This window comes from Durio zibethinus, chromosome 6, assembly GCF_047325235.1.
Source record: "Durio zibethinus cultivar Kanyao isolate XHJ-2024 chromosome 6, ASM4732523v1, whole genome shotgun sequence".
Classification (NCBI taxonomy): Eukaryota; Viridiplantae; Streptophyta; class Magnoliopsida; order Malvales; family Malvaceae; genus Durio; species Durio zibethinus.
The window spans coordinates 11,014,703-11,040,760 of NC_143167.1; the positions used below are offsets into that span (position 1 = coordinate 11,014,703).

The 26,058-nt window shown below is 31.1% G+C and overlaps 1 protein-coding gene across 1 annotated transcript; it reads left to right on the forward strand.

Annotated features, from left to right (window-relative positions):
• The first annotated feature begins 23,426 nt into the window (after positions 1-23,426).
• LOC149518423 (uncharacterized) lies at positions 23,427-25,768 on the forward strand. Its single transcript, XM_089761564.1, has 5 exons — positions 23,427-23,634; positions 24,165-24,352; positions 24,523-24,576; positions 24,685-24,828; positions 25,328-25,768. Exons 1-5 carry the CDS (start codon positions 23,427-23,429, stop codon positions 25,766-25,768), a joined length of 1,035 nt encoding a protein of 344 aa, XP_089617690.1.
• Positions 25,769-26,058: the final 290 nt, after the last annotated feature.

Sequence of the window (26,058 nt, forward strand, 5' to 3'; positions counted from 1 at the left end):
TTTATTTTTATTTGTTAATATTATAAAACAACAAAAAATTATTCTAGTAAATTTAAACATTTTAGCATGCATAAATATTAATAACAAAATTTAAAATAACAAAAATAATAACTAAAAATTCAAAAAAAATTTTTTTTACCTAAATCGGATTGGTCAACGATCTGATCAATGCCGGTCCGACGGTTTGATCATGTTTAGTGGTTCGGCACGGTCTGGTTTGGTTTAGGTGATTCGACAGTTCAGCGTGGTCTGGTCTGATTTATCTGGACCGATCAAGGTCAAAGGGTTAGTCGGGTCAGCAGGTCAGGTGCGCGGACCCTAAATCAGGTCATGGGTTGATGTGCGGATCCTCAGGGGCTTAAAACGACGTTGTTTTGGGGTTTTATTGAAACAACATCATTTTGGCTTTGGCAATTTTTATGAAAGGCCCAAAATTTTTTTTGTCATTTCCTCCATTCTCAAAAAAAAAAACCTCTTTTCTTCCATCTCAGCCCAGGCGCAAGAGGGTCGACCGATCGGTGTTTGACCACTGTCACGTCGATGGTCGCTGGCTACTAGTTGAAAAATACCCAAAAACACCAAACATTCCCCTCGACCCCTTCTTGCCAGATCCAAACTCCTTTTCACCAAAAACAACACTGATTGATGTAGATCAGGATTTAAAGTTTCGATCTCCTTTCTTTTTTTAAAAAAAAAAAACTAAAACTAACTATTTTTTTGTTTCTGCAGGTCTTGCTTGGTGCTGGGTTCTTCCCTGCGGGGAGGACTGTGTTGATTTTTTTTTGTTTTTTTGGCAGAAAGCTTTTCTCTTTCTTTTTGGCAGGATATCCTCATCTCTTCTTTTTTTTTTTTGGGTTCAACCAAGAACTCTATTTATAGAGCTCTGGCCGTGCCCTATGCCTTAGTATGTGGCACAGGGCTCAGTATGGAGGTGCAAGCACGAGCTCTCCTACATTTTTTATTTATTTTATCTTATCTGGTAGTGGTAGGATATGATGGCTAGGATAAGATTTGCAGGGTATGGGTGACCAAAGGGATGGGTGATCATAAGGGTGGGTGGCCAGTGGTGCCATGCAAGGCACCACTACCATCAGCCCCCCATTTTTTGTTTTTTTCATTCTTTTTGTATTTTTATATTTCTGTATATTTTTGTATTTTGTATTTTGTATTTTTGTTTAATTTAATAAAACAAAGAAAATAAAAGGCAGGCTAAGCTTTAAAGAATAAAATGGGCTTCGGATCCGATCGAAATCAAACTTTAGGCCTAGTCGAATTGAAATCAAGCCTGAAGCTCAATTAAATTGAAATCGAGCCTAAAATCCAGTTGAATTATGATAAGATCTCGACCCAACAATCCAAAAATTATTAATTAAAATTTAGATAAATTTAGTGTCTACACCCTATAATCAAGAAAAGTGTTCATCATTGTCTTCCATTTAATATGGTCAACAGCACATCCGAAATCTAACTGGTCAAGACATGATAAGAAATTGGCTATTTTGTGCTTAGGTGTTGATCATTGTCTTGCATTTAAGATGGTCAGTAGCACATCCAAAACCTAATTGGTCCGCCTCGTTGTCATGCATCGCCCCTCTAACTAAAAAATGATTGACATTTTGCCATGTATTCGTGGTTGGAAGAAAATGGGACAACCAATTCGGCATCTTCTTCTCTTTTCAAATTTCTGAAGATCTTTATGACAATTATGAGTTGAGAGATCAACACGATTATTTGAATTTGTTCTAAAATCATTCATCTATCAACATATCATTAGCGTATGAACGGTACACGCAATTCCGAGAGTATATTTACACCAACTGTAGAAACATTTAATATCTTATGAAATTTATATACTTTTTATAATATTATACATTAATTTGCTCTATTGAACATAACTTTTTTATCTGCCCATGCGGACAAGTAGTTGTTACATCCATTTTTAAGATATACTAAAAAACAAAGAAGAGGGAGACAACTTCAGCGGCAAAAGTACCCAGGCCTTATCCTCCTTGCCATAATTGATCGATGATTTGATTTTGATACCCCTTTCCATTATTACGACAATTGCTTTAAATGTGGGCACCTGGAAATTTCAGTTTTTTCAGAGACTTTTGTAATAAATTTAAGTTTTTTAATCTTACAGTAAGGTTAGCAAATGATAACTATTAGATGATATCTTTTATAATAAGTTTAAGTTTTTTAATTTTACAGTAAAGTTAATAAATAATAATCATTAAATTTATATAATTAAATCTTAATCATTAATTAAAGTTTAAAATAGCAAAAGATAAAATTGCTTATCAAGTAATGAAATTGCAAAATAAAATTTATAAAATTTATAAAATTTTATATATAATTTAAATAATATTCACTTTATATAATAGTTTTTTCATTTTCCATTTTATTACATGTTTATGAAATTATTTAAAAATAATAAATAATGATTAAAAATATTTGTTTGTAAAAAAATTTAATATAATTAGTATCTTTGAAAATAATTAAAAAATATTATAAACATAATTCTAACGAAATTTAAAATATTAACATAAAAATTATTTTAAAAAATTAACTTAAAAAGAAGTTATATTTTAAATAAAAATAAAAAATTATTAACAAAATCAAATGAGAGAAATAATAAAATTTATATAAAATGAGATAGAAGTGTCGGCCAAAAATGAGTTATGAAAATTTTAAATATAATTGAATGTAAGAAAAGATATTAGGAGAATTATTTTAACATAAATAATTAAGTTAACAATGTAAATTTAAATTAATTATTTTTCATATAAATATATAAATTTAAATTAATTATTTTTCATATAAATATATAAAAAATAGTTAAAAATACATTCAAGGATAAAAATTAATGTAAAAGAAATTATATTATAAAAAAATTAATAAAAAATGCATTAGCATAAGCATGTTAGAGGAATCGCAAAATTTGTATAATTTAGTATAAATATGTTAGAAGTATTGTAACACTTAAGAAAGAACTACGATAATTTTAAATCTAATAAAATGTAAGAACAACTATAAAAAGATATTATTGTAATGCAAATAATTAAGATAGCAACGTAAAATATTAATTAATTAGTATTCCTATAAATATATAAGAAAAATATCTAATAAATAAAAAAAAATAGATAACGTAAATAGCTAAAAGGAAACATAACATCATATCATTTGATATAAAATTGGTAAGAAGCGTCATAATATACTAAGAAAGAACTATGACAATTCTAAAAATATTGGAAGTAAGAACAAACATAATAATATTATAGTAATGTAAATTATTAGGGTAAATTACATAAATATACCATATGGTTAAACATGATTTGAGTTTGTTCCCTAAGATTTAAAAAGTGTACTTAACTACCCTATAATTTGTTTTATTGTTTTTTTACTTAAACTTGCTACTTTTTTCGTTAATTTTTTTTAAAAATTTTTTTCCTTTTTCTTCATCATCAATTCATTTTCTCTCTCTAAAATAAAATAAATTATCTCTTTATAAAATGAGAAGTTCTCAATCTCTTTATTATTATTTTTTTTACATATTTGTTATAAGACTGAGTTTCCTTTTCTCAAACTTGTACTAACATGAAAATTGAAAACTAATTAGGATTTGTGGACCTAGGCTAAGGGATGGTCCTATGCTTATTTTTACCATATCTTTTGACTAATGGTCTAATAGGTATGGTTTTTTTGCCCTCAAAACATCTTATTCCTTTGTTCTTTTAATGGTTTGATCGGTATGGTATGGTTCTTGGGGACATTTACTATTCATGTACCACAATTAAGTTATGAGGTTTGAACATTGTTTAGGTTTCTAAGTGTCAGAGAACTTATTCTCATTACAAAGGCATTCTGGATGATAATTATGCCTCATCTGATACAACAATACAAAAACCAATCCTCAAATTTTAACAATATGGAAAAATGCTACTAAACAATAGAGAGGAGGTGAAGAATAAACATGGATTTTTTTATCTTTGAGAAAAGGATGATCAAAAGCTAAAATGGTAGCTTTAAAAACCTTATTTTCATAGAAAATTTAACTGCCTATCGACATTTATTTCCAATTTGGTTGCTGCCAAAATTGTTACCATTTGTTTGGTTTATCTGGTTTTAGAGAATTTTCTTTTCTATTTTTTAGAGAGAGAATTTACCTGATTTTAGAGAGAAAAAGAATTGATGATGAAGAGGAAGGAAAAAAAATTTTCTTTGAAAAGTTTGAATATGAGAAACAACAAAAAAAAAAAAAAAGGAAAAGAGTTGGGGTTTATTCGATTAGGTGTTAACAACGTTAGTGAAAATTAATGGATTGACACGAGTACACATCTCAAGATAGTTAAGTGTCACTTTTTTAACCTAAGGGGACAAACTCAAATCGCATTTAAGCACATGGTATATTTATGTAATTAACTCAAATAATTATGATTGTAATGCAAAGTTTTAATTAATTATTATTTTTGTATATATATATAAATAAAGTAGTTGTAAATTAAAAAATAAATTGGTAATATAAACAAGTGTAAAAAAATATAAAATTAGTATCATTTAGTGTAAAATGGGTAAAAAATATCATAACACACTAAGAAAAAGTTATGACAATTCTAAATTTAATAGAATGTAAGAATAACTGTAAGAAGATATTATTATAACATAACTAATTTTGTTGGCAATGTAAAATTTTAACTAATTATTATTTTTTTTAAATATACAAAGAAAATAGTTAAAAATTGAAAAACAAATAGATAACGTAAAATGAGTATCATATGGTGCAAAGCTAAAAAAAGTGTTGTAACACATTAAAAAAAAGCTATTACAATTTTAAACCTAATTAAAGGTAAGAACAATTATAGAAACAAATTATTGTAAAGTAAATAATTAAGTTGGCAACATGAAATTTTAATTAATTATTTTTTAAAACATATAAGAAAAATAGCTAAAAATTAAAAAATATATTGGTAACGTTAACAAGCAAGAAGAAATGTAAAATTAGTAGTATTTAGCATAAAATGGGTATAAATTGTTGTAATACACTAAAAAGTGTTATGACAATTCTAAATGTAACTAAAAGTAAACATAACCATAATAATATATTATTGTAATGTAAATAATTATATTAGTAACGTAAAATTTTAATTAATTATTGTTTGGTAAATATTTAAATAAAATAGATAGAAATTAAAAAATAAATTGATAAAGTAAATAAGTGAGAACCATAACATTAGTAGTAAATAAGTGAGAACAAACATAAAATAGGTAAGAAGTGTTGTAACATATTAAAAAAGACTTATGACAATTTTAAACATAATAAAAAATAAATAACCGTAAAAAGATATTATTGTAAAGTAAATAATTATGTTGAAAACTTTAAATTTTAATTAATTATTATTCTTGTAAATCTATAAGAAAAATAGCTAAAAATAAAAAAAATTGATAATGTAAACAATTGAGAAACATAAAATTAATATCGTTTGATGTGAAATGAGTAAGAAATGTCAGAAAACACTAAGAAAGCGCTATGACAATTGTAGACACCTAATTTTGTCTTAGTTATTTGAAATGGATCTCAATTTGTATATGTTCAAACATCTCACTTGAGTTTGGGCTTGAATAGGTCCAAATGCATGAACCAAATTTGGTTCGATTCTACCATAACGGTTTTGAGGCTGCTAGGCATTAAATTTTAAAATCGAGAAAAATGGGGGAGTCACCACCAATTTTTTTTGTTTGGTGCGATTGATCACCTAAAAAGTTTATCTTTTTAACAAAACGATAAAAACATGTTTAAATTTTATCAAAAAAGTAATTTTTGGTCTATAAAAACAAAATTGGGTTCAGGAGTTGGTTATGTAAGAAGAATGATTATCACCCCTACAACGTCCATGAAAATTGGTACCCATTAATCATGTGTTATTTTCGATGTTGGATAAAATGGTTTCGATTTGAAATTTAATAATAATTCCATTCATCTTTCAAAAAATAAAATTAATTTTATTAGTGCTTTATTTATGAATATTGCAAAAATCTTTAGGTTAAAGAATTACCTTATAATTGTCCAACATCGAGGTAGAATTTAAAGATAGTTCTTTTGACTTAGGATTTATTATAACATCCTTTAAAAATGAAAATAATATTCTTTGTAGATGTCTCCATTGTTTTAGTTTTTGATGTGAACCCAAGTAAATGTCTCTAATGACATACTGCGTGAGTAATGAGATTTATGCATATGGCTAATGAAACACCCTTATATGTAATGCAATGCACTAACATGTTGTATGTTACCATGGAGTGTGTTGCAATGATGCGAATCCAATGAAATTGACACTGCTATTCAGATATTTGTGCATGAAATGAAGTGTATGTACAACCTTATTGTTTCCAAATATGAAAAATGATGAAAACACTCATAAAAATATCTAATGAAGATAAAAATTTTCTTCTTTTTTTTTCATATTTTCTTTTGTAGAAAGAAATAAAAATGCAAGAAAATATTTCCTACAGAAAAACAAGCACATAAAAGGCGCAATATTCAAAAATTTTCCATGCTTATGTTTTTATTTAGCTAATAAAGAAAGAAATTAAGAAAAATCCTCATTTTTTGAAAAATTTCATTTTTTTTATTGGAAAATACTAAAAAAATATTTTTAGAGGATATGGTTGCTAACCATAAGGTTGTAGGTACGATCCTTTCCTTTAGCCTTTTTTTGGTTTTTCAAGGTTATTTTTAAGGGATTATTCAAGGCGTTTTCGATCAAAAATGCTTTTAATACTCCCCCCACCCGAAATAATGGGAAAGGATTATTAAAGGCATTTTTGGCCAAAAAATGCCTTGAATAATCCCTTAAAATAATTGAATTAGGTTATTCAAGGCATTTTCTGGCCAAAAATACCTTCAATAATCCATTCAAAAAATTTTGGAAAGAGAACATTGAAGGCATTTTCGACCAAAAAAACCTTCAATAATCTGTATAAAAAATTTTAGAGAGATTATTGAAGGTATTTTTGGTCAAAAATGCCTTCAATAATCCTTTAAAAAAATTAGATGGGATTATTGAAGGCTTTTTTGACCAAAAAAAGCCTTCAATAATCCCTTATAAAAATTTATTGAGGGATTATTGAAGGCATTTTTAGCCAAAAATGCCTTCAATAATTCATACAAAAAATTTTGGAAGGGATTATTGAAAGCATTTTTAGCTAGAAACGCCTTCAATAACCCCATCCAACATTTTATAAGGGATTATTCAAGGCATTTTCTAGCTAAAAACACTTTCAGTAATCCATAAAAAAATATTTGGTTTAATTATATATGTGCAGTCAATTGTAGGTTTATGCCCAAAAAATATTTGAAGTTAGTTGTAGGTTTATGCTCATAAAACATATGTGATACTACAAATTACATTTTGAAATTTACATTACGAACATTGTAGTATTTCAATAAGTTGACCACAAATTCAAATTTAAAACTGATAATGTTGCCATATAAATATACTTTTTTTCAAATAATCGTACTCAATATATGTGTATTCCTGTAAGCTACCAATTGATATAAAACAAATATATACCAATAATATTAAACCAATATCCCAATCTAGAAACTTAAATTATCTATTCAACATGGCATGTTAAAAACATTATAACAAATGAAATGCATATATTTGCACCTAACCAACAATCTCCAACCTTAAGGTTTAGCAAACGATAATACATACTCACACCACTCTTTATGGATTTCATCAAGTTCATCTATAGTGAAGCTTTATTTACTCTCCAACTAAAAAAAAATCAGAAGTAAATGTTAATAAACGAGAACATAATTTAGCTTCTTTTTTTTTTTTTAAGAAATAACGATTTTATGAAATTAATACTAACTTTGAATGGCGTGGTCATAAAATCATATAAAACTATCTCTCTCATAAAATGAAGGACAAAATATCCACATTTAGTATATCCTAGTTGATGAGGTACCTGAAAAATAAATTTAGTGGGTTTAGGAAACATTTATCTAAACAAACTCAGCATAAAAGAATAAATTTCACATTTATTGATAATGACACCCAATTTATCTTTGCTTTCTTATCAAATGCAAATATTACCCTAAATTGAAAAGAAAAAAATTACTTAATACAAAAATAAAAGTAATTATGAAGAAATAGAAGATAACATAATAACATTTAATACTTCTTTATAAAATTTTTAATATTGGGGTTAGGAATTGCTATTAGTTGAGCAGAATTAAATAAGTATGGCATAAAGGTATTGGTACCAATTACAATAAGCTACCAATGATGACTGTAAAATAATAAGAATAATATACTCATATTAGGTATCATTTCAGATTCGGGTAAGGTTGGAATAATTATTTATATGAATATAACTTATGTAGCATTATACGATAGTAAATAATAATTAGCCCATTTTTTCATGCATTCAATCACATGATAAGCACGAAAAATGACTGTGCCACTCTACTCACTAATGAAATTCGGGTTAATGAATTTGAATCTATAGGTCATTTGTCTCGCCTTGACCTTTCTATATAAGAAGCTGTATGATAACAATCAATAATACTAGTTAATAATACACCATAATATAGATTAATACATATTGACTTTGCATATTTATATTTATAAGCTAACCTCATATAAGCAACAATATCAATAGCTGATATTTCATCCAGGTTACAAAATTCCTTAACCTTATCCTCACCAATGTAAAAAACTGATGGTTGATCAAATAAGACTTCCTCAAACTCAATGTTAATGCGGTTTCCTCTAGATAAATGATTAAGTGAATAATTAGATAACTCATCAATGGTAGCCTAAGCAAGGGTCATACTTTAAGTCCTAACATCTTGCTATACAATATATAGTGAAATATAAGTATTAAAACCAAATCAATAAATATAATAAATAAATAAATATTAAGTGAATAAACAAAATCATACTTCATGGCTGGTACCGGAGGTTAGGTTTCTTGCCCGACTTATAACGGAGCTTGTCCTAAGTGGATGATGCTATTCGACTAACCTATAGGCATGCTAGGCTGCATTACTACCAACATCGTCTCCAAAGCTATGAGTCATTGCTCTTGGTCATCAAGTCTTTGTTATTGTTGCTCAATGATTGATTCATATTGTGTATTCGTCATTTGAGGTGTTTTGGGTTGATTACTAAAAAACTTTGATGGCAACATAAATTTACCAACCCTACGAACTCCATCATGTCTTTCTTTCACTCCTAATGCTAAAGATAAGATATCTTCACCATAGTGGGTTGCTAGTTCACTGGATTTAAATTTAGTAGCGTAATCATCTTGAAAGACAATAATAAAATGGGCCATAACAACAAATCTATACAAGTATTGAGTCATGCATACAAGCACAAAGCCAATTATACGTGATATAATGAATAGTTATACATACAATCTTTTGAGCCATTTCTTAGGTTGCTTTATTTGCAAACGATCCATCTTTTCGCAAGTGTCCTTGTTTCCACATATCCCACCTAGAAACTTTGGTGCTAAAGCTAGTTGATTCCTAATAAATTATTATAATAGAAGAATCAAAATCTACTCAATGAATGTTCATAAATATTCATTTATGAGTATAAAACAAGTGTGTCAATACTTATAAGCTCATACTTGACATTTGCATAACCCTTTCTCAATGTCCGATGGTGATATACTTGTTTGGCCAAAATGTTTTTTTGTTGTTTTTTAATTTTCTAGAAAAGAAAGAAATTACATCAATCACATATTAAGATATCAAATATATTACATAAAATCTTATAAACAATATTTTGTAATGGGTATGCCTACCGAGAAATCTTCTGATAGTCGATCTCGAACAAAAATCATCCAATCATCATAACTTATAACATATGCATATGACATAGGTGGAACATCCAATACATCACCCTGATCAATGAGCGATAAAATATATTGGGTTGTTAATCTGCTTTTAAAGTCTCTAAATGCTTTTTCAGCTGATTACAACATAAGCTTTTTATACTGAATTGGGACATCAAATCGTTCCTAAAAAATTGTACACAATTAGTATGAACATTTTGAATTTCAATTAAATGATCATTTAAAAAATTTTATAAAATAGTTGAATAAACATACCACAATCGACTCCCATATATGATCATTTAGATCATCAGGAACACTTCATCAATTATGGTACATAATTGAAATGCTATTATGGATGACCACTCTAATATAAGTAGCCAACTTGGTAGCTCCATCAACATAAGTTGCCCACTATGATTGAAGTCGATGTGAATTTTCATGTCAGTCACTTGAATTTGTTTATTTCACCCTCTTTCTTTTCTTTTTTAGCCTACAAGTGTGTCTTCTTCATGTTTAATAGTAGGAGAAGTATGTTCTATAATACCTATGATTTTGATTATAATTATACGAAATAAACCAAACTGTCTCTCTAAATTTCACATAGTAAATAATAAAATACAACCAATATCATACTATAGAAACACTATTTAGCAAACCATTTAGTAATGTGTTTAGAAACACCATTCAGCAAACCATTCAATAAACCAAAATCATACAATACCATTTAGCGAACCAATATCATACAATACCATTCAGTAAATCATAATATTTAACCAAACTACGTAGAAACACCATAGATGCAATGAAAGGTGCTTGGATGACTAGGGTTATAGTGGAATGAATAGAAATATATATACAAATGTAAATAGTAACGAATGAAAAAAAAATACCTATATCAAAAAATATAAATAATACCAAAAAATAAATAAAATAAAGATATACCGATAAACAGTGAGGTGCACGATGTTGAGTTGTTGAAGGTCGATGACAACAAAAGAGATAAAGAAACCAAAAGGCAAACTAAAAGTGTTTAGGGGTTTTGGTTTGGTTGCATTGTAGCTTTTAATCATTCTTTGTAATAGCAGTTTGGATTTTAAAGTTCAAGACATGGGAATGAATATAAAAAATGATCAGTGTAGGCATTTTTCTACCAAAAACATCTTTAATAATCCCCTTAAATTTTAATGAAAAGATTATTGAAGGTATTTTTGACTAAAAATACTTTCAATAATCCTCGCCAATTTTTTAAAGGAAATTATTAAAGGTATTTTTAGCAAAAAACACCTTCAATAATCTCATTCATTTTTATCAAGGATTATTCAAGGCGATTTCTATAACAAATGCCTTTAATAATCCTGTCCAATTTTTTAGAGAGGATTATTCAAGGTATTTTTTTATAAAAAAATGCCTTTAATAAACTGTGGTTTTTTTAATGGGGATGAGTTAAGGCGTTTTTGCCTAGAAATGCCTTGAATATTCCACTACAAAAAATTCAAGGTGTTTTATGCCAAAAATGCCTTCAATAATCCCATCTAATTTTTTAGAAAGGATTATTCGAGGCCGTTTTTTTTAAAAGACACCTTTAATAAACCGTGTTTTTTTTATTTGGGATTACTCAAGGTATTTTTGCTTAAAAACAACTTGAATATTCCATTACAAAAAATTAAAGGCATTTTTTTTGGTAAAACACCTTCACTGATCATTTTTAATATTTATTCCCCTATCTTGACTAGAAAAGGCTTCAATAATCACCTCTAATAATCCCCTGATAAAAATGGAAGGGATTATTGAAGGCATTTTCTACAAAAAAAATATCTTTAATAATTTTCTTTGAAAAATTAAAGGGGATTATGGAATTCATTTTTAGTAAAAAACGCCTTTAATAATCTTCTCATCAAAATTTAACGGGATTATTAAAGGCATTTTTTTGTAGAAAATGCCTTGAATAATCCCTTGATAAAAATGGAGAGGATTATTGAAAGTGTTTTCTGCAAAAAATGCCTTCAATAATTTTTTTAAAAAAATTTGATGAGATTATTAAAAATGTTTTTAATAGAAAACACCTTGAATAACACCCTAATAAAAATGGAAGGGATTATTGAAGGCATTTTCTACAAAAAAAAAAAAAAACACCTTCAATAATTTTCTTTAAAAAATTGGAGGGGATTATTAAAGGTGTTTTTGCCAAAAACACCTTGAATAATACCTTAATAAAAATTGGAATCAAATGCCACCTAAATAATTTTGTAAGTTTTAATAATGCTAAATGTAATTTTTTAAAACTCCCTCCAACTCATGACATTAGAATTTAGTGGCATTTGTTTGTTGAAAATGCCTCTATTTGTCAGATTTATAGACATTTGTCTTACAAACTCCATTAAAATTATCCCTAAACGTAGCGTATCGAATCTCCAACTTTAAGCTTTAGCTTTATTAATCTACTATTTCTCTTTCCAGACCAATTACAATTTGCTTTCTCTTTCCTTTAGCTTTTACTATTCAAGCTTTGTCTTTTGGAACCATACTTTTACTATTCCTTCATTATTTATTTCAACTTTTACTTCATTCTACTATTCTTTTAGCTTTTGCAATATTTGTTATTATTTTTAGTTTAAAATTTTTCTCCAAAACTCATCTTCTTCAAGTACCCATTTAGAACCCATTATCCCTTTCCCTATCCCTTTTTTTTTCTTCTTTTTTTGGGTTTCCTTTGAACTAGATTTACCTTATTTCAACCCCAAATACAAATACTCTAGCCTAATGTCTAGGTTTGCAGCAAAGTTACAAATGCTTTATATCTGGTAGCTAAGAAAATACTTCAAAACAAAGAGTTGGAATTTTATAAATGGGATGGTGACCTTTCCCATATGTTACAAATTGTCAGGGATAAGCTTAATGAAATTGCCGAGATAACTTCTTATGGTGCTTCATTCTTGTGTTTGAAGAAATTGAGAAGTCATTTAAGTTTTATGAGGAGATCCTTCGACTGATATTGTCATAGTGTGCATAACTACTTTGTTATTTTGGTCTTCTGTAAGTACCAGTTTGTTATTATTTTTTGTTTAATACATAGTATAATTAAGTATTTTACATGTTTATTTTCATATAATTTATTTATATAATTTTGGTTTGATAATATAGCAAGTACTAAATGGAGATGCAAAAGTCAAGATTAAGTCAAGAGTACCAAGATGAAGTGAAAATTTTTCTTAATTTTGCATTTAAGAATACAAGTGAAGATAATATGATATTATACCATGTTTGAAATGTGTAGACACCAATTTTGTCCAGTATATTTTTTCATATATAATAGTAATGATTTTAATAATAATAATAAAATTGGTTTAATTAAAATTAAAAATCCATTAATTATTAAAAAAATAGAAAAAAACAGAAAAAAGAAAAATCGAGGATAGCAGTGGTGCCTTCCCCGACACCACTACCACCAGACCCTACAACCCACCATTCTGATCACCATACCCTACCCTCCACCCCTCTAATCACTCTTTCTATTGATAAACTGTCAAATAAGATAGAAACGAATAATAGGGCATGGGGCTCGTGCTTACACCCCATGCCGAGCCCTGTGCCCTTCCCTCAAGCACACACACGGTCGGAGCTCTATAAATAGAGCTCCTAGCCAAACCAAAAAAACAAACAGAAAGGAGGCGGGGAGACGTTACAAAAAGAACAAAAAAAAACATTGCAAAAAAAAAAAATAGTCCTCCCCGTAGAAAGGAACCCAGCACCAAGCTTCCTACATAAAGAAGAAAAAAAGTCAATTTCAAAAATAAAAAAGAGAGTTAGAATACAAAAAAAAAATAGTTTCATCGAAACTTTGAAAGCAGATCTAGGGAAGTGGGGACTCTTTTTGGTGAGAAGGAGGTCGGATCTATATTCAGGAGGTCGAAAGAGTTGGTGGGTATTTTTTAGAATTTTTTGGCGCTGGCGATGGCGGCCGAAGCTCGCCCAAGGTCGGCTGAAAAAAAAAAGAGAAAAAAAAGTGTTTTTTTTCCTAAGGAACGAAGGAAATGAATGAAAATTTTTTTTTAACTTTTATATAAGCTGTCAATAGCCAAAACGACGTCATTTCAATAAATGCCCAAAATGATATCGTTTTAGGTACCCAGGCTCTGCGCGTCAACCCACGCACCCGACCCGTTACTCGTTTCTCCATCAGCCTCTGACCAGTTTGACTGAATCAAAATCGAACTGTCGAATCGGTATCAAACCGCTAAACTAACCAAACCGTACCTAGACCAAGCCGAACCATCAGACCGAACCGCCGTTGATCGGTCCGGTTTAGGTAAAAAAAATTTTTTTTTAAATTTTTGAATTTTTATATATATTATTATTTTTTTTTAATTTTTTTTTTATATTTATGCATAATAAGTTTTAAATTTGTTATGATAAGTTTTTTAATTGTTTTAATAATAATAAAATGAAAACAAAGTAAGATATAATTAAAAATATATATATTAAAAATGCTTAAATAATAATAATAATAGAATTTTTTTCCCTGCCTAGATGTCGGAGGGAATTAAATCATATTTCAAAAATAATAAGCTCGCCTAGATGTTGGGGAATTATTATTATAAAAAATACTAAATAAGTTAATACTATTTTTGATAATAAGTTTTCATAAAAAAGAAACCTTTTTTTTTTAAAATATTTTTATAAAAAAAATTATGTTTCTTAAATTAATTTTTAAAAAAAGGATTATAAAAATTGAACTTGCTTTGAAAGTCCACCTAGATGTTGAAGATTTTTAGAGATGTTCGTGTTTTCTAAAATCCCTAAAATTTGAAATCCTTAAATCCAAACCCCAAAATCCAAAATCCCTAAAATCCAAACCCTTATATCAAAACCCCAAACCTTCAAAACCTCTACTCAAACCCTTACTCAAAACCTTCTGAAAATCCTAAGGACACGTGTGAGAATCCCATTTGAAATTATTTGTTCCCGAATGCTGCCTAGATGATGGGGTATTTAAGAAACTTTATTTCATTACGTTTTTCATACAAGTTCTTAATTTGCTTTAATAATAAGATTAACTACAAAAGTATAATAATGAAATAGGATCTTAAATATAAACAGTTGCACATAAGCTCTGCCTAGATGTTGGAGAGTTGGGGTGGTCTCATTATATTCAAGAATCCTACTCTAAATTTATATTTCATCACTTCGCATACATACATTATCATGTTATTTGTATTGCATTTCTCTGTCTTTAATTTTCATTTGTTGCCTACAATAGCATCATTTATTTTCACATATAGAATTTTCCAAAATATATTTTTTGATATTATAAAATAAAACAAAAATAACATTCTGAAAGAAATAATTCTGGGTACTCTGCCTAGATGTTGAAGAGTTACTAATAATCATTTTTTGCAAAGAGTGCTATTTTTATTTTAAGATAATGTTATATTAAATCTCAAGTGAAAGAGTCATCTTAAGTTTTGCCTAGATGTTAGAGAATTTTAAGATAATTCTTTAACTTAAAGACTTTTTCTTAATATTCATGAAAAAGGAATTTTAACCAAAATTTATTTTTTTTAAGTGAAGCAATTAGTGTTAAATTTCAAATTGAAACTATTTTATCCAATATAAAAAAATAACGCATGATTAAATCGTATCAATTTATGGGCGTAGTGGGGGTGCTAATCCTTCCTCATACGTAACCGACTCCTGGACCCAACCTGATTTTTTGTAGACCAAAATTTATCTTTTTGATAAACTTTAAACCCGTTTTTATAGTTTTATTAAAAAAATAAACTTTTGGGTGGCTAATCACACCCTAACAAAGATTGGTGGCAACTCCCTTTTGTTTTCCTCGATTTTAAAACTCTTTTACGTCTGACGGTCCCAAAATCGTTACGATAGCTTGGCGACTCCACTGGGGATTTTAATTTGAGAGTCAAGCCAAAACTTTTAATTACGTGCTATTAAGAATTGTTGGAGTTAATTGGTTTTATTTGACATTTCATTTAATCTCTTTTATTTTGATTTTAAAAAAAATATGCGTTAATGAATAAGATAAATTGTATGTTAGTTGTTATTTTATTTTAATTTTATGTTTATGGTATTTTGATTAATACATTATTTTGCACACACTTTGCATATTCATGCATGAGCTCTAGACCCGGGCTCTATCCCTTTTAAGAGGAAGTGAAGTAGCTATGCTCTCGTGAGGTGATAACCTCCATATTTGCTAGCGAAATACTTCCACTCAGATTGAACCCGTTTTATTACTAGCCTGTAATGGGTGAGGATCGGGGAGCCCTACTAGTTTATAATGGATGATGATGTGAGGGATAGTCGGGGAACCTTTAGACACGTAAATCTTAACCCAGCATATAGTGAGCCGTAAGGTCCAACTTTAAGATAAAGCCATGCTGTGCCTTTTACGAGAAAAGTACCTAAATTAGGATACTATGTATATTTTGTTATGACGCATGTTATACTTGTTCATTCATTTACTCATTTTTATTTATTTATTTTATTTACATTATTGACTTGTTTAATTCTTTTGTTGTCCTCAATTTTGTTGCATGCATCATATAGGTACCATATTTTTAGAGGGTATTGTTTTGGACCAATCTTTAGAAAAAAAAACTTTTAGAAAACCTAAAGGATGTCATCCATGTGTAAGAGCTACTTAGAGGTCAAGAACCATTCAAAAAGTACTCAGGGGAAAGAATGAGATTGCTTAGTAGATGGTCACATATCAGTGCTACCACAGTCAGTGCATATGGATCTCAATTAGAATAATATATCAAAATTAGAAGCTATTTGGAAACAGTGGAGAACAGAGAGAAAAGAATCTTTTTCCAAGAAATACGGGGATATGGCACTGCTTATGTCAGTGAAGGTTGATGAACAACTAATGAGAGCCACAATACAATTTTGGGATCCATCTTATCGATGCTTTGTATTCAACCAAGAAGACTTGGCCCCTACGATTGAAGAATATTCTTCTTTACTCCAGATAGAGTCTACCAATCAAGATAAGATCTATTGGAAAGAATATAAGACTATCGGATATAGAAAAAAGTTAGCCAAGATCATGCAAGTAGAGGTTGAAGAGATAGACAAGCATAAAAAGGAAAAGAATGGGGTTGACACCATTCCATCAGTTTTTCTACTCGAGTACATAAAGAAGTATATTAAAACTGATTAGGGATTGGATGTATTTGCTTTGGCTGTATATGGATTGATGATATTTCCTAAGGTGTTAGGACATATAGAAGCATCAGTGATTGGCTTTTTTGAGCAATTAGATAAAGGAATAAATCCTTCACCAATTATTTTGGCAGAGACTATTAGATCACTTAATTTTTGTCGAAGAAAGGGTGAAGGATGATTTATAGGGTGTGCTCAATTACTTTTTATCTGGCTCAGAAGCCATTTTTAGGAAATAAAAAGACATTATTTCAGCCATTCTCTGTTTATTTCAGTCCTATCAAGGAGTTTGTGGCTAAAGAATAGAGAAAAGATTGGACAAAAGGTTAGTGGTTGGCATTTTTTTTAAAGCTCACTAGTGAGGATGTAACATGGAGGGCACCATGGATGATTCCTATGGCTATCTTGTATAGTTGTGGAAACGAGTCATGGGTACCCTTGTTAGGAATATGGGGGGTAGTGAGTTATGCACCCTTTATGGTTCAAAGATAATATGACTCACGGCAGTTTATCCCTATGACTCATAGACTCAGTTCACTCGAGTTCGATTATAGGACACTCGGTTACGTGAAAAGGGTTCATGAAATCATCAAAGCATGGAAGCAAGTTAACCGAATGAGTCCAATTAGATTTGCAGATAATGTTACAGAAGGTTACCTTGCCTGGAAGATAAAAAGAGTTAACGAAATTAGGCCTCTACCAACCGATGTTTCAAAAAAGTTACCAGCTTCTATTTCAATACCGATATTGTCAACTTTTGAGATCACCCAATGAGAATTTGAGATTGAAAAGAAAAGGTTAGAGAAAGATAAGATGGCTATGATAGATCAAGTTAACCAATTGAGATATGATTTAATAATGAGAGATGATGCAGTACAAAAATTGACCAAGGAACGAAAGGTATTGAAAAAAGATCTGTAAAATCTACATCAAGAAAATAAGAAATTAAGGTTGGATAGTAGACCTTTAAAGGGATCTAAGAAGGTTGTGGAAGAATTAAGAGATATGGTGGAGTATTGGAAGAATAGAACTCGAAAAAACAAGAAAGTGATCTCTGCACTCACTAAAGAACAACATGAATGCAAAAAAAGATTTTCATGAGCCTCTGGAAAGGTAACGAGGTGCCAAAAGGAAAATGAAAAGCTAAGGGTCGAACTAAGAAAGGAACAAGATAGGAGTTTTGATTTGCAAAATGAGAAGAAAGCTTTGGAGTAGGAGTTAATGAGTCTAGAGCTTTAATTAACCAATAATCATAGCCATATATATAAGATTTTAAATGAATGGCAATAGAGGGAGGATTATTGGGCCCATACTTGTAACATAGAAGTGGATGCTCAAGAGATGTGGAGAGCAAAAAGTTCAAGGAGACAATAATACATCGAACATTTGACTGCTCCAATCTACAAGGCTGTTAGAAAAGTAAGCAACATGGTTGAAAAGGTGAAAACACTAGAATGAGAGATTGTACCAACTCAAAGCCATGGTCAGAGATTACTGAATTTCTTGTGTGAAGCTAGGGAGCAATATGCTCAAATCAAATGTTTTTATGGTTTTAACGCAAGAATGATCAGATGATGTATAAAGGCCTCCATAGTTAATGAAAGTTTCTTTTTGTTTCGATTGATCTAAAACAATACCCATAATTTGCATATCATTCATTCCATACATGCATTTTAATAAAGGCAAATAAGCAATGATATTATATCATGTGTTCTAATTCATGGTTAATAAACTAAAGTTCAAGGATAGCAAAGTCGAAGAATCTAAGTCAGACAATCTCGTATAGATATAATACTCGTTCTCAAGCTCGAGTTATAAAGAAAAGAATGCAACAAGATTTGATAGAGTCAAAAGGGTATAAGAGGAAATAAAAGAAAGAGTGATAGAGATACAGCAAAGTATCAAAACCCAGATGGCTGAATTAAGACAATTACTAACTGGTTCAGTGAAAGGTAAAGAAGTTGCTGGGGCATCAAGGGCAGGAGAAGAAGTTAATACGAAAGAACCACTCTATCCTCTTGGATTCACTCCAACTCAAGCCCAAGCTCAAGCCCCTCGTGACATGCACATATGCCCACCAAGTGTGCAGCCATGTTCCTATGTCAATCATGCTACTGGCCAACAATCAATCCATTTAAATACTAATGATGGGCCATCCCAGTTGATCCCACCATAGTACCAAACCTTGATGAACCAATTGAATAGGAGAAGTCCCGTGAAATGTCGAAGCTTATTATAAACTCAAAAATATGAAACAAGTATGACCAACTTGAAGAGAGGCTCAAAACAGTTGAAGGTAATGACATTTATGGGGTTGTTGATGCCAATGAGCTGAGCCTAGTGCCGGACTTGATTATCCCACTAAAATTCAAGACCCCAGATTTTGAAAAATATAATGGAACAAAGTATCCTTCCACTTATATTACCATGTTTCGTAGAAAGATGATGGGTCATACCCATAATGACAAACTCTTGATACACTATTTCCAAGATAGTTTGATTAGTTCAGTGATAAAATGGTACGTACAATTAGATCGAAGCAAAATCCACTCGTGAAAAGACTTAGCCAAAGTTTTTTTTACTCAGTATAAACATTTCCTAGATACAACCCCTAATAGGTTGTCATTACAAAATATAAAAAAGAAATCAATAGAAACCTTCAAGGAATATGCGTATCGGTGGAGAGATACGATAGGCCAAGTCCAACCACCACTAACTGAAAAAGAGATAACTGTGCTATTTGTCAACACATTGAAAGCTCCATATTATGATAGGTTGGTAGGGAATACCATGAAAAACTTCTCTGACATGGTAATCTTAGGAGAAATGATAGAGAACGCTATCAAAAGTGGCAAAATTGAAGGGTCCGAAAAGAAAACAACAAGTTCAAAAAAGAAAGAGTAGGAGACATATGTTGTTACTCATAGAAATCTCTCGCATCATCCTTCTGTCCCATATAACATAAGCCCTCCATACCCTCCTTACTACCCTGTCGCTAACCAAATTTCTCAAGAACCATATCATTATCGAGTACCCCGACAACCACTACCTAGACCAAGCTTTAGCCCTCAACCACCCAATTACACCTCTGCACCTCTGACTTGACCATTTACTTAACCAACCTACCCAAACAATAATAAAAAAACCCCACAAAATAATAACAATCGGGAAAGACCTCATTTTGATCTAATTTCTATGTTTTATACCGATTTGTACTCTCAGTTGATGAGAGGTCATCTTATCGTTCCTTCCTACATAAAACCATTAAAGTCACCTTACCCGAGTTGGTATAACCTTAACACTAAGTGCGATTATCGTTATGGTGTTACAGGACACTCTACTGAAAATTGTACAACACTTAAACATAAGGTGCAGAGCCTGATGAACAATGGCCTTTTAACTTTTGACACCAAATTCAAGCCAAGTGTTAGTGAAAACCCTTTGCCAGATTACATCGAAGGGAAAATTAATATAGTGGATAAGGAAAAAGATGTGAAAATCAAAATATGTGTGGATGAAATAAAGACTCTTTTTGAATGGGTGTATAACTGTTTATGCAAGGCGAGTATGATTCAACCATTGTTTTTGGATAACAATGGAAGTCATGGAGACCCCGACCATTCTTGCAAGTACCATAGAAGATCGGTTAGACATTCAATCCAAGGTTGTGAGGACTTTAAATGAATATTGAAGAGCTTGATGGATGAGGCCATCGTTGAGTTTTATGATGAATGTGATGGAAATAGTATGAATACAGTAGGTGACGATCGTCCAGGCAAATCTTTTATCCCCAAACCTCTCACTGTCTACTATGATGAGAAACCAAAGTTTCTAACTGAAAAAACTATCTCTTCTTCTAGGACACTAATGACCATTTATGTCCTTAGTCCATTCCCTTATCAAACCGACAAAGTAGTCCCATAAAGATACGATTATGATGTGATGATGCGAGGGCCTAATATGACCTCAAATAATCCAAGTACAGATAATATTTCCAACATAGCAGGAGTAGGAGGAATGACTCGAGTGGTCGAATTTACACTCCTAAAATGTCAGAAAGGGCCAAGAAAGGGAAAGGTAAGATAAGAGAAGAAGATACAAAACAAAGCCAAGATTCTCAACTAGTGGTAAGCTCGAAAGTGCAAGTTAACAAACCAGTGTCAGAAAAATAAGCTTGTGAGTTTTTAAAGATCATTAAACATAATGAGTACAGTGTGGTTGACCAGTTAAATAAACTGCCAGCTTGTATTTCTTTACTATCGCTACTATTGAATTCTGAGCGCATAGGAATGCTTTGCTGAAAGTGCTCAACCAAGCTTATGTCAGCATAACATTTCTGTTGATAAGGTTGGTCACATGGTTGAAAATGTTATAGCCTTAAATTTCATCACCTTCAATGATGATGAAATACCTCTGGAAGGACGTAGTAGTGTTAAGGCTTTACATGTTACTGTCAAGTGCAAGTCCCATACTATGCTAAAGTATTGATTGATAGTGGATCATCTATTAATGTTATGCCTCTGACGATATTGTTAAAGCTTTCAGTGGATCCTTCTCATATGCGGAATAGCCATATGATTGTAAGAGTATTTGATGGGGTACGAAGAGAGGTAATTGGTGATATAAAAATCCCATTACAGATCAATTCTTGTACCTTTAATGTCATATTTCAAGTAATAGACATAACTCCTACATATAGTTGTCTACTTATAAGACTTTGAATTCACATGACTGGAGTTATACCTTTATCTTTACATCAGAAGGTAAAATTCATCATGAAACGAAAACAAGTCTATGTGGATGGTGATGAGGATTTATTGGTAACAAAGACCTTAACAACTCCATACATTGAGGTAGCAGAAGATGTGATTGAATGTTCTTTTAGAGTTTTTGAAGTAGCAAATGCTACTTATGTAAGAAAAGGGTCAAGGATATCGATCCCTTAATTGTTAAAAACTACAAATATAGTGATCAAGTAGATTACTGGTAAGGGTTGGTGAACCGGGCAAGGCTCAGAGAAAGCTCTACAAGGAATCGCAAGAGCATCATGCTCGATTGAAAATAAAGAAAGATGAGGATTAGTCTATAAGCCTACAGCAGCTGATCAAAAGATTGTAATGCTGGAGAAAAAAAAAAGAGAATGGCACGCCTCAAAAGGCAAAATTTGATTGATGGAAAAATGGTGTTCCCTTATTTGTATGAAACCTTTCGTTCAGCTAGACATATCTATCTTGGGTCGACAGGAGTTGAACAAGGAGGACTGGTAATAAGATTAGAGGAAGCTTTCTCGTGATTTCAAATTGGAGCAGAGGAAAAAGTTATGAAGAATGAGGAGATCTTTTTAGGTTAAGAGACCTAAGAATGGTGTACCATTTTGTTATCCTTGAACCTTTTAACTTGAAAATTCTAATTGCTTATGCCCAAGAGCATGCAGAAGAAATGTATGGGCTTATTTTCATTATCTTAATAAAATAATGAATGCAATGCATTTCACTTATACCATGTTCTCTATTTTTCATTTTTCTTTTCTTTCATTACCATTCTCTTTGCCCTTGCCAAGATCAATATATATTTCTTTGTGATTACACCTATTTTCAGGTTTTCTAATAATGAACATTATGAATGACCAAGGTAATAACATCGGGTTTGATTTTGAAAGTTTGACTCACATTAGCGAGCTTGATGTTGATTCAGAAGACTATGATTTACCTCATAATCTGTTGAAATGGATAGAACAAGAGAAGAAAATTATAAAACCCCACCAAGAATCAACTGACCCATTAAATTTGAGAGATGGTGACAATAAGAAAAAAGTTAGGATCGGTACTTCACTATCATCGATTGAGAAGCAAAAGTTAGTGAATCTGCTATGAGAGTACATGGATGTATTTGCATGGTCTTACCAAGAAATGCCAGGACTTAGCATAAAGGTGGTTGAGCATAAGTTGCCTTTAAAACCAGAATGCCAACCAGTACAGCAGAAGTTTAGATACATGAAGCCAAAAATGTTACTGAAGATAAAAAAAGAAGTAAAAAAGCAATTCGACGCTAGTTTCTTAGAAGTAGCCAAGTACCTTGAATGGGTAGCCAATATAGTTTCAATTTTCAAGAAAGAAGAAAAAGTTTGAATGTGTGTGGATTATCGAGATTTAAATAGGGCTAGCCCAAAGGATAATTTTCCATTGCCACATATTGATACCCTTATGGATAACACTGTTAAGCATTCCACTTTTTCATTCATTAACGGGTTCTCTAGCTACAATTAGATGAAAATGGCTCGTGAAGATATGGAAAAAACTACATTTATGATAATGTGGGGCACGTTTTGCTATAAAGTTATACCTTTTGGGCTAAAAAATGCTGGTGCCACATATCAAAGAGCGATGGTCACTCTCTTTCATGATATGATGCATAAGGAAATAGAGGTATATGTTAATATGATAGCTAAGTCTCAGGAAGGGGCAGATCATGTTGTTAATCTTAGAAAGCTTTTTGAAAGATTACGGAGATACCAGCTCAAGCTGAGTCTAGCCAAATATATCTTTGGTGTTAAATCTAAAAAATTGTTAGGGTTTATAATCAGTGAAAGAGGTATAGAAGTAAACCCTGATAAAATTTGAGCCATTCAAGAATTGTCAGCACCACGCACATAAAGGGAAGTGAGAGGCTTTTTGGGGTGATTGAATTTTATTTCTCGCTTCATATCCCAACTTACCTCAAAATGTGATCTAATCTTTAGGTTGTTTCGCAAAAATAATCTTGGTGAATGGGATGAAGAATGCCAAAATACATTTGAAAAGATTAAAGAGTATTTGATAAGCCCACCGGTGTTGGTTCCACCAGTTGTAAGAAGACCGTTGATTTTAGATCTAATGATTTAAGAAAAATCAATGGGATGTGTATTGGGGCAAAGAGATGAAACTGGCAAGAAAGAGCATGCTATATACTATTTGAGTAAAAAGTTTACAGAGTATAAGGCCAAGTACCCCCAAATAGAAAAAATATGTTATGCCATAGTTTGGACTACTCGTAGACTCAGGCAATACATCTCTACCATACGATGTGGCTAATATCAAAATTAGATCCCTTCAAGTACATTTTTGAAAAACCATCTTTATCAGGTAGGTTAGCGAGATGGCAGGTCATGCTCTCAGAATATGATATTATGTATATGACACAAAAATCCATAAAAGAGAGTGCAATTACTGATTTTCTTATCAATCAAACTACAAAAGATTATGAACATATAAAGTTTGAGTTTTCAGATGAAGATTTGATGGCAATCTTACAGAATGAATATAAAGAGCCTGTAAGAGAAGTATGAAAAATGTTTTTTGATGGGGCATCCAATATAATGGGGCATGGCATTAAGCAGTGCTAATATCTCCAAAAGAGAATTATTACCCCTCTATCGCAAGGTTAGATTTCAACTGCACAAATAATGTTGCTGAATATGAAGCATGCATCATGGGGTTACAGATGGCCATTGAAAAGAAAATTGAAACACTAGAAGTATATGGGGATTCAACCTTGGTAATTTATCAACTAAAAAGTGAATGGGAGACCAAAGACTCGAAACTAGTGTTATATCAAAAGTACATGACTAGCTTGATGAAACATTTTAAAGAGATCCAATTTCAGCATGTTCCCCGAGAAGAAAACCAGATTGCTGACGCCTTGGCTACTTTGGTAGCAATGTTCAAGTTAAATAATAGTATGGGAATTCAGCCCATTAGAGTACAAATGAAAATTTCACCAGCCCACTGTTCAAAAGTGGAAGAAGAGGTAGATCGACAACCATGGTACTATGACATTGTACAATATATCAAGTGTCAAAATTACCCAGAGTAGGCTTCAAAAAATGATAAGAGGATCATTCAAAGATCAATAATAGGTTTTGTGCTTGATGGAAAAATCATGTATAAAAAGAGTCAAGATCAAATTTTGCTAAGGTGCGTCAATGCTGGGGAAGCAAAAATGATACTTGAAGAAGTACACGAAAAAATTTGTAGAACACATGCTAATGGGCATATGATGACCAAACAGATCATGAGAGCTAGTTACTATTGGTCTACAATAGAAAATGATTGCATCAGTTATGCTAGAAAATGTCATAAATATCAAATTTATGTAGATAAAATTCATTCCTCTAGTCCCGCTACACTTCTTGGCACCATCATGGCCTTTCTCCATGTAGGGAATGGATGTGATCGGACCCATAACCCCAAAAGCTTCAAATAGACATCGATTTATCTTTGTGGTAATCGATTATTTTACAAAATAGGTGGAAGCAGCTTCGTATGCTAGTATTACAAGACTAGTGGTATGTAGATTTATAAAAAGAGAGATAATATGTCGGTATGGCCTCCCAAAAAGGATTATCTCAGATAATGCTAGCAATTTAAATAATAAAATGATGAAAGAACTGTGTGCACAATTCAAGATCAAGCATTATCATTCAGCACCATATCGCCTAAAAATGAATGGTGCAGTAGAAGCTGCGAATAAGAACATCAAGAGAATATTAGGGAAAATGATTGACACATATAATAATTGGCATGAAAAGTTACCTTTTGCTTTGCTTGCCTATAGAACATCAATCCGAACCTCCATAGGGGCTACCTCGTTTTCACTAGTGTATGGGATGGAAGCTGTACTGCCAATTAAAGTGGAAATTCCTTCTCTGAGGGTGTTGATGGAGATGAAATTGGATGAGGTAGAATAGGTTCAGGATCGTTTCGAGCAACTGAATCTTATTGAAGAGAAAAAGCTCTCAACACTCAGTTATGGACAAATGTATCAAAGAAGAATCATGCGAGCACATGACAAAAGGATACGACCTCAATGCTTTCGTGAGGGCGAATTGGTTTTGAAAAGGATTTTGCCATATCAGCATAACAATAGAGGAAAATGGACACCCAATTAGAAAGATCCATATATGGTAAAAAAGGCTTTTTCTGGTGGAGCTCTGATCCTTATAGAAATAGACGAAGAAGAATTACCAAATCCTGTAAA

Bases quoted from the DNA above. Each gene is read 5' to 3' on its own strand.
- LOC149518423 (XM_089761564.1), top strand. From the start codon at position 23,427: ATGGTCACTCTCTTTCATGATATGATGCATAAGGAAATAGAGGTATAT. The intron at 23,635-24,164 runs GTATAGAAGTAA...CATCTTTATCAG, and splicing joins GTTTATAATCAGTGAAAGAG to GTAGGTTAGCGAGATGGCAG. The intron at 24,829-25,327 runs GTAGATCGACAA...TTTACAAAATAG, and splicing joins GTTCAAAAGTGGAAGAAGAG to GTGGAAGCAGCTTCGTATGC.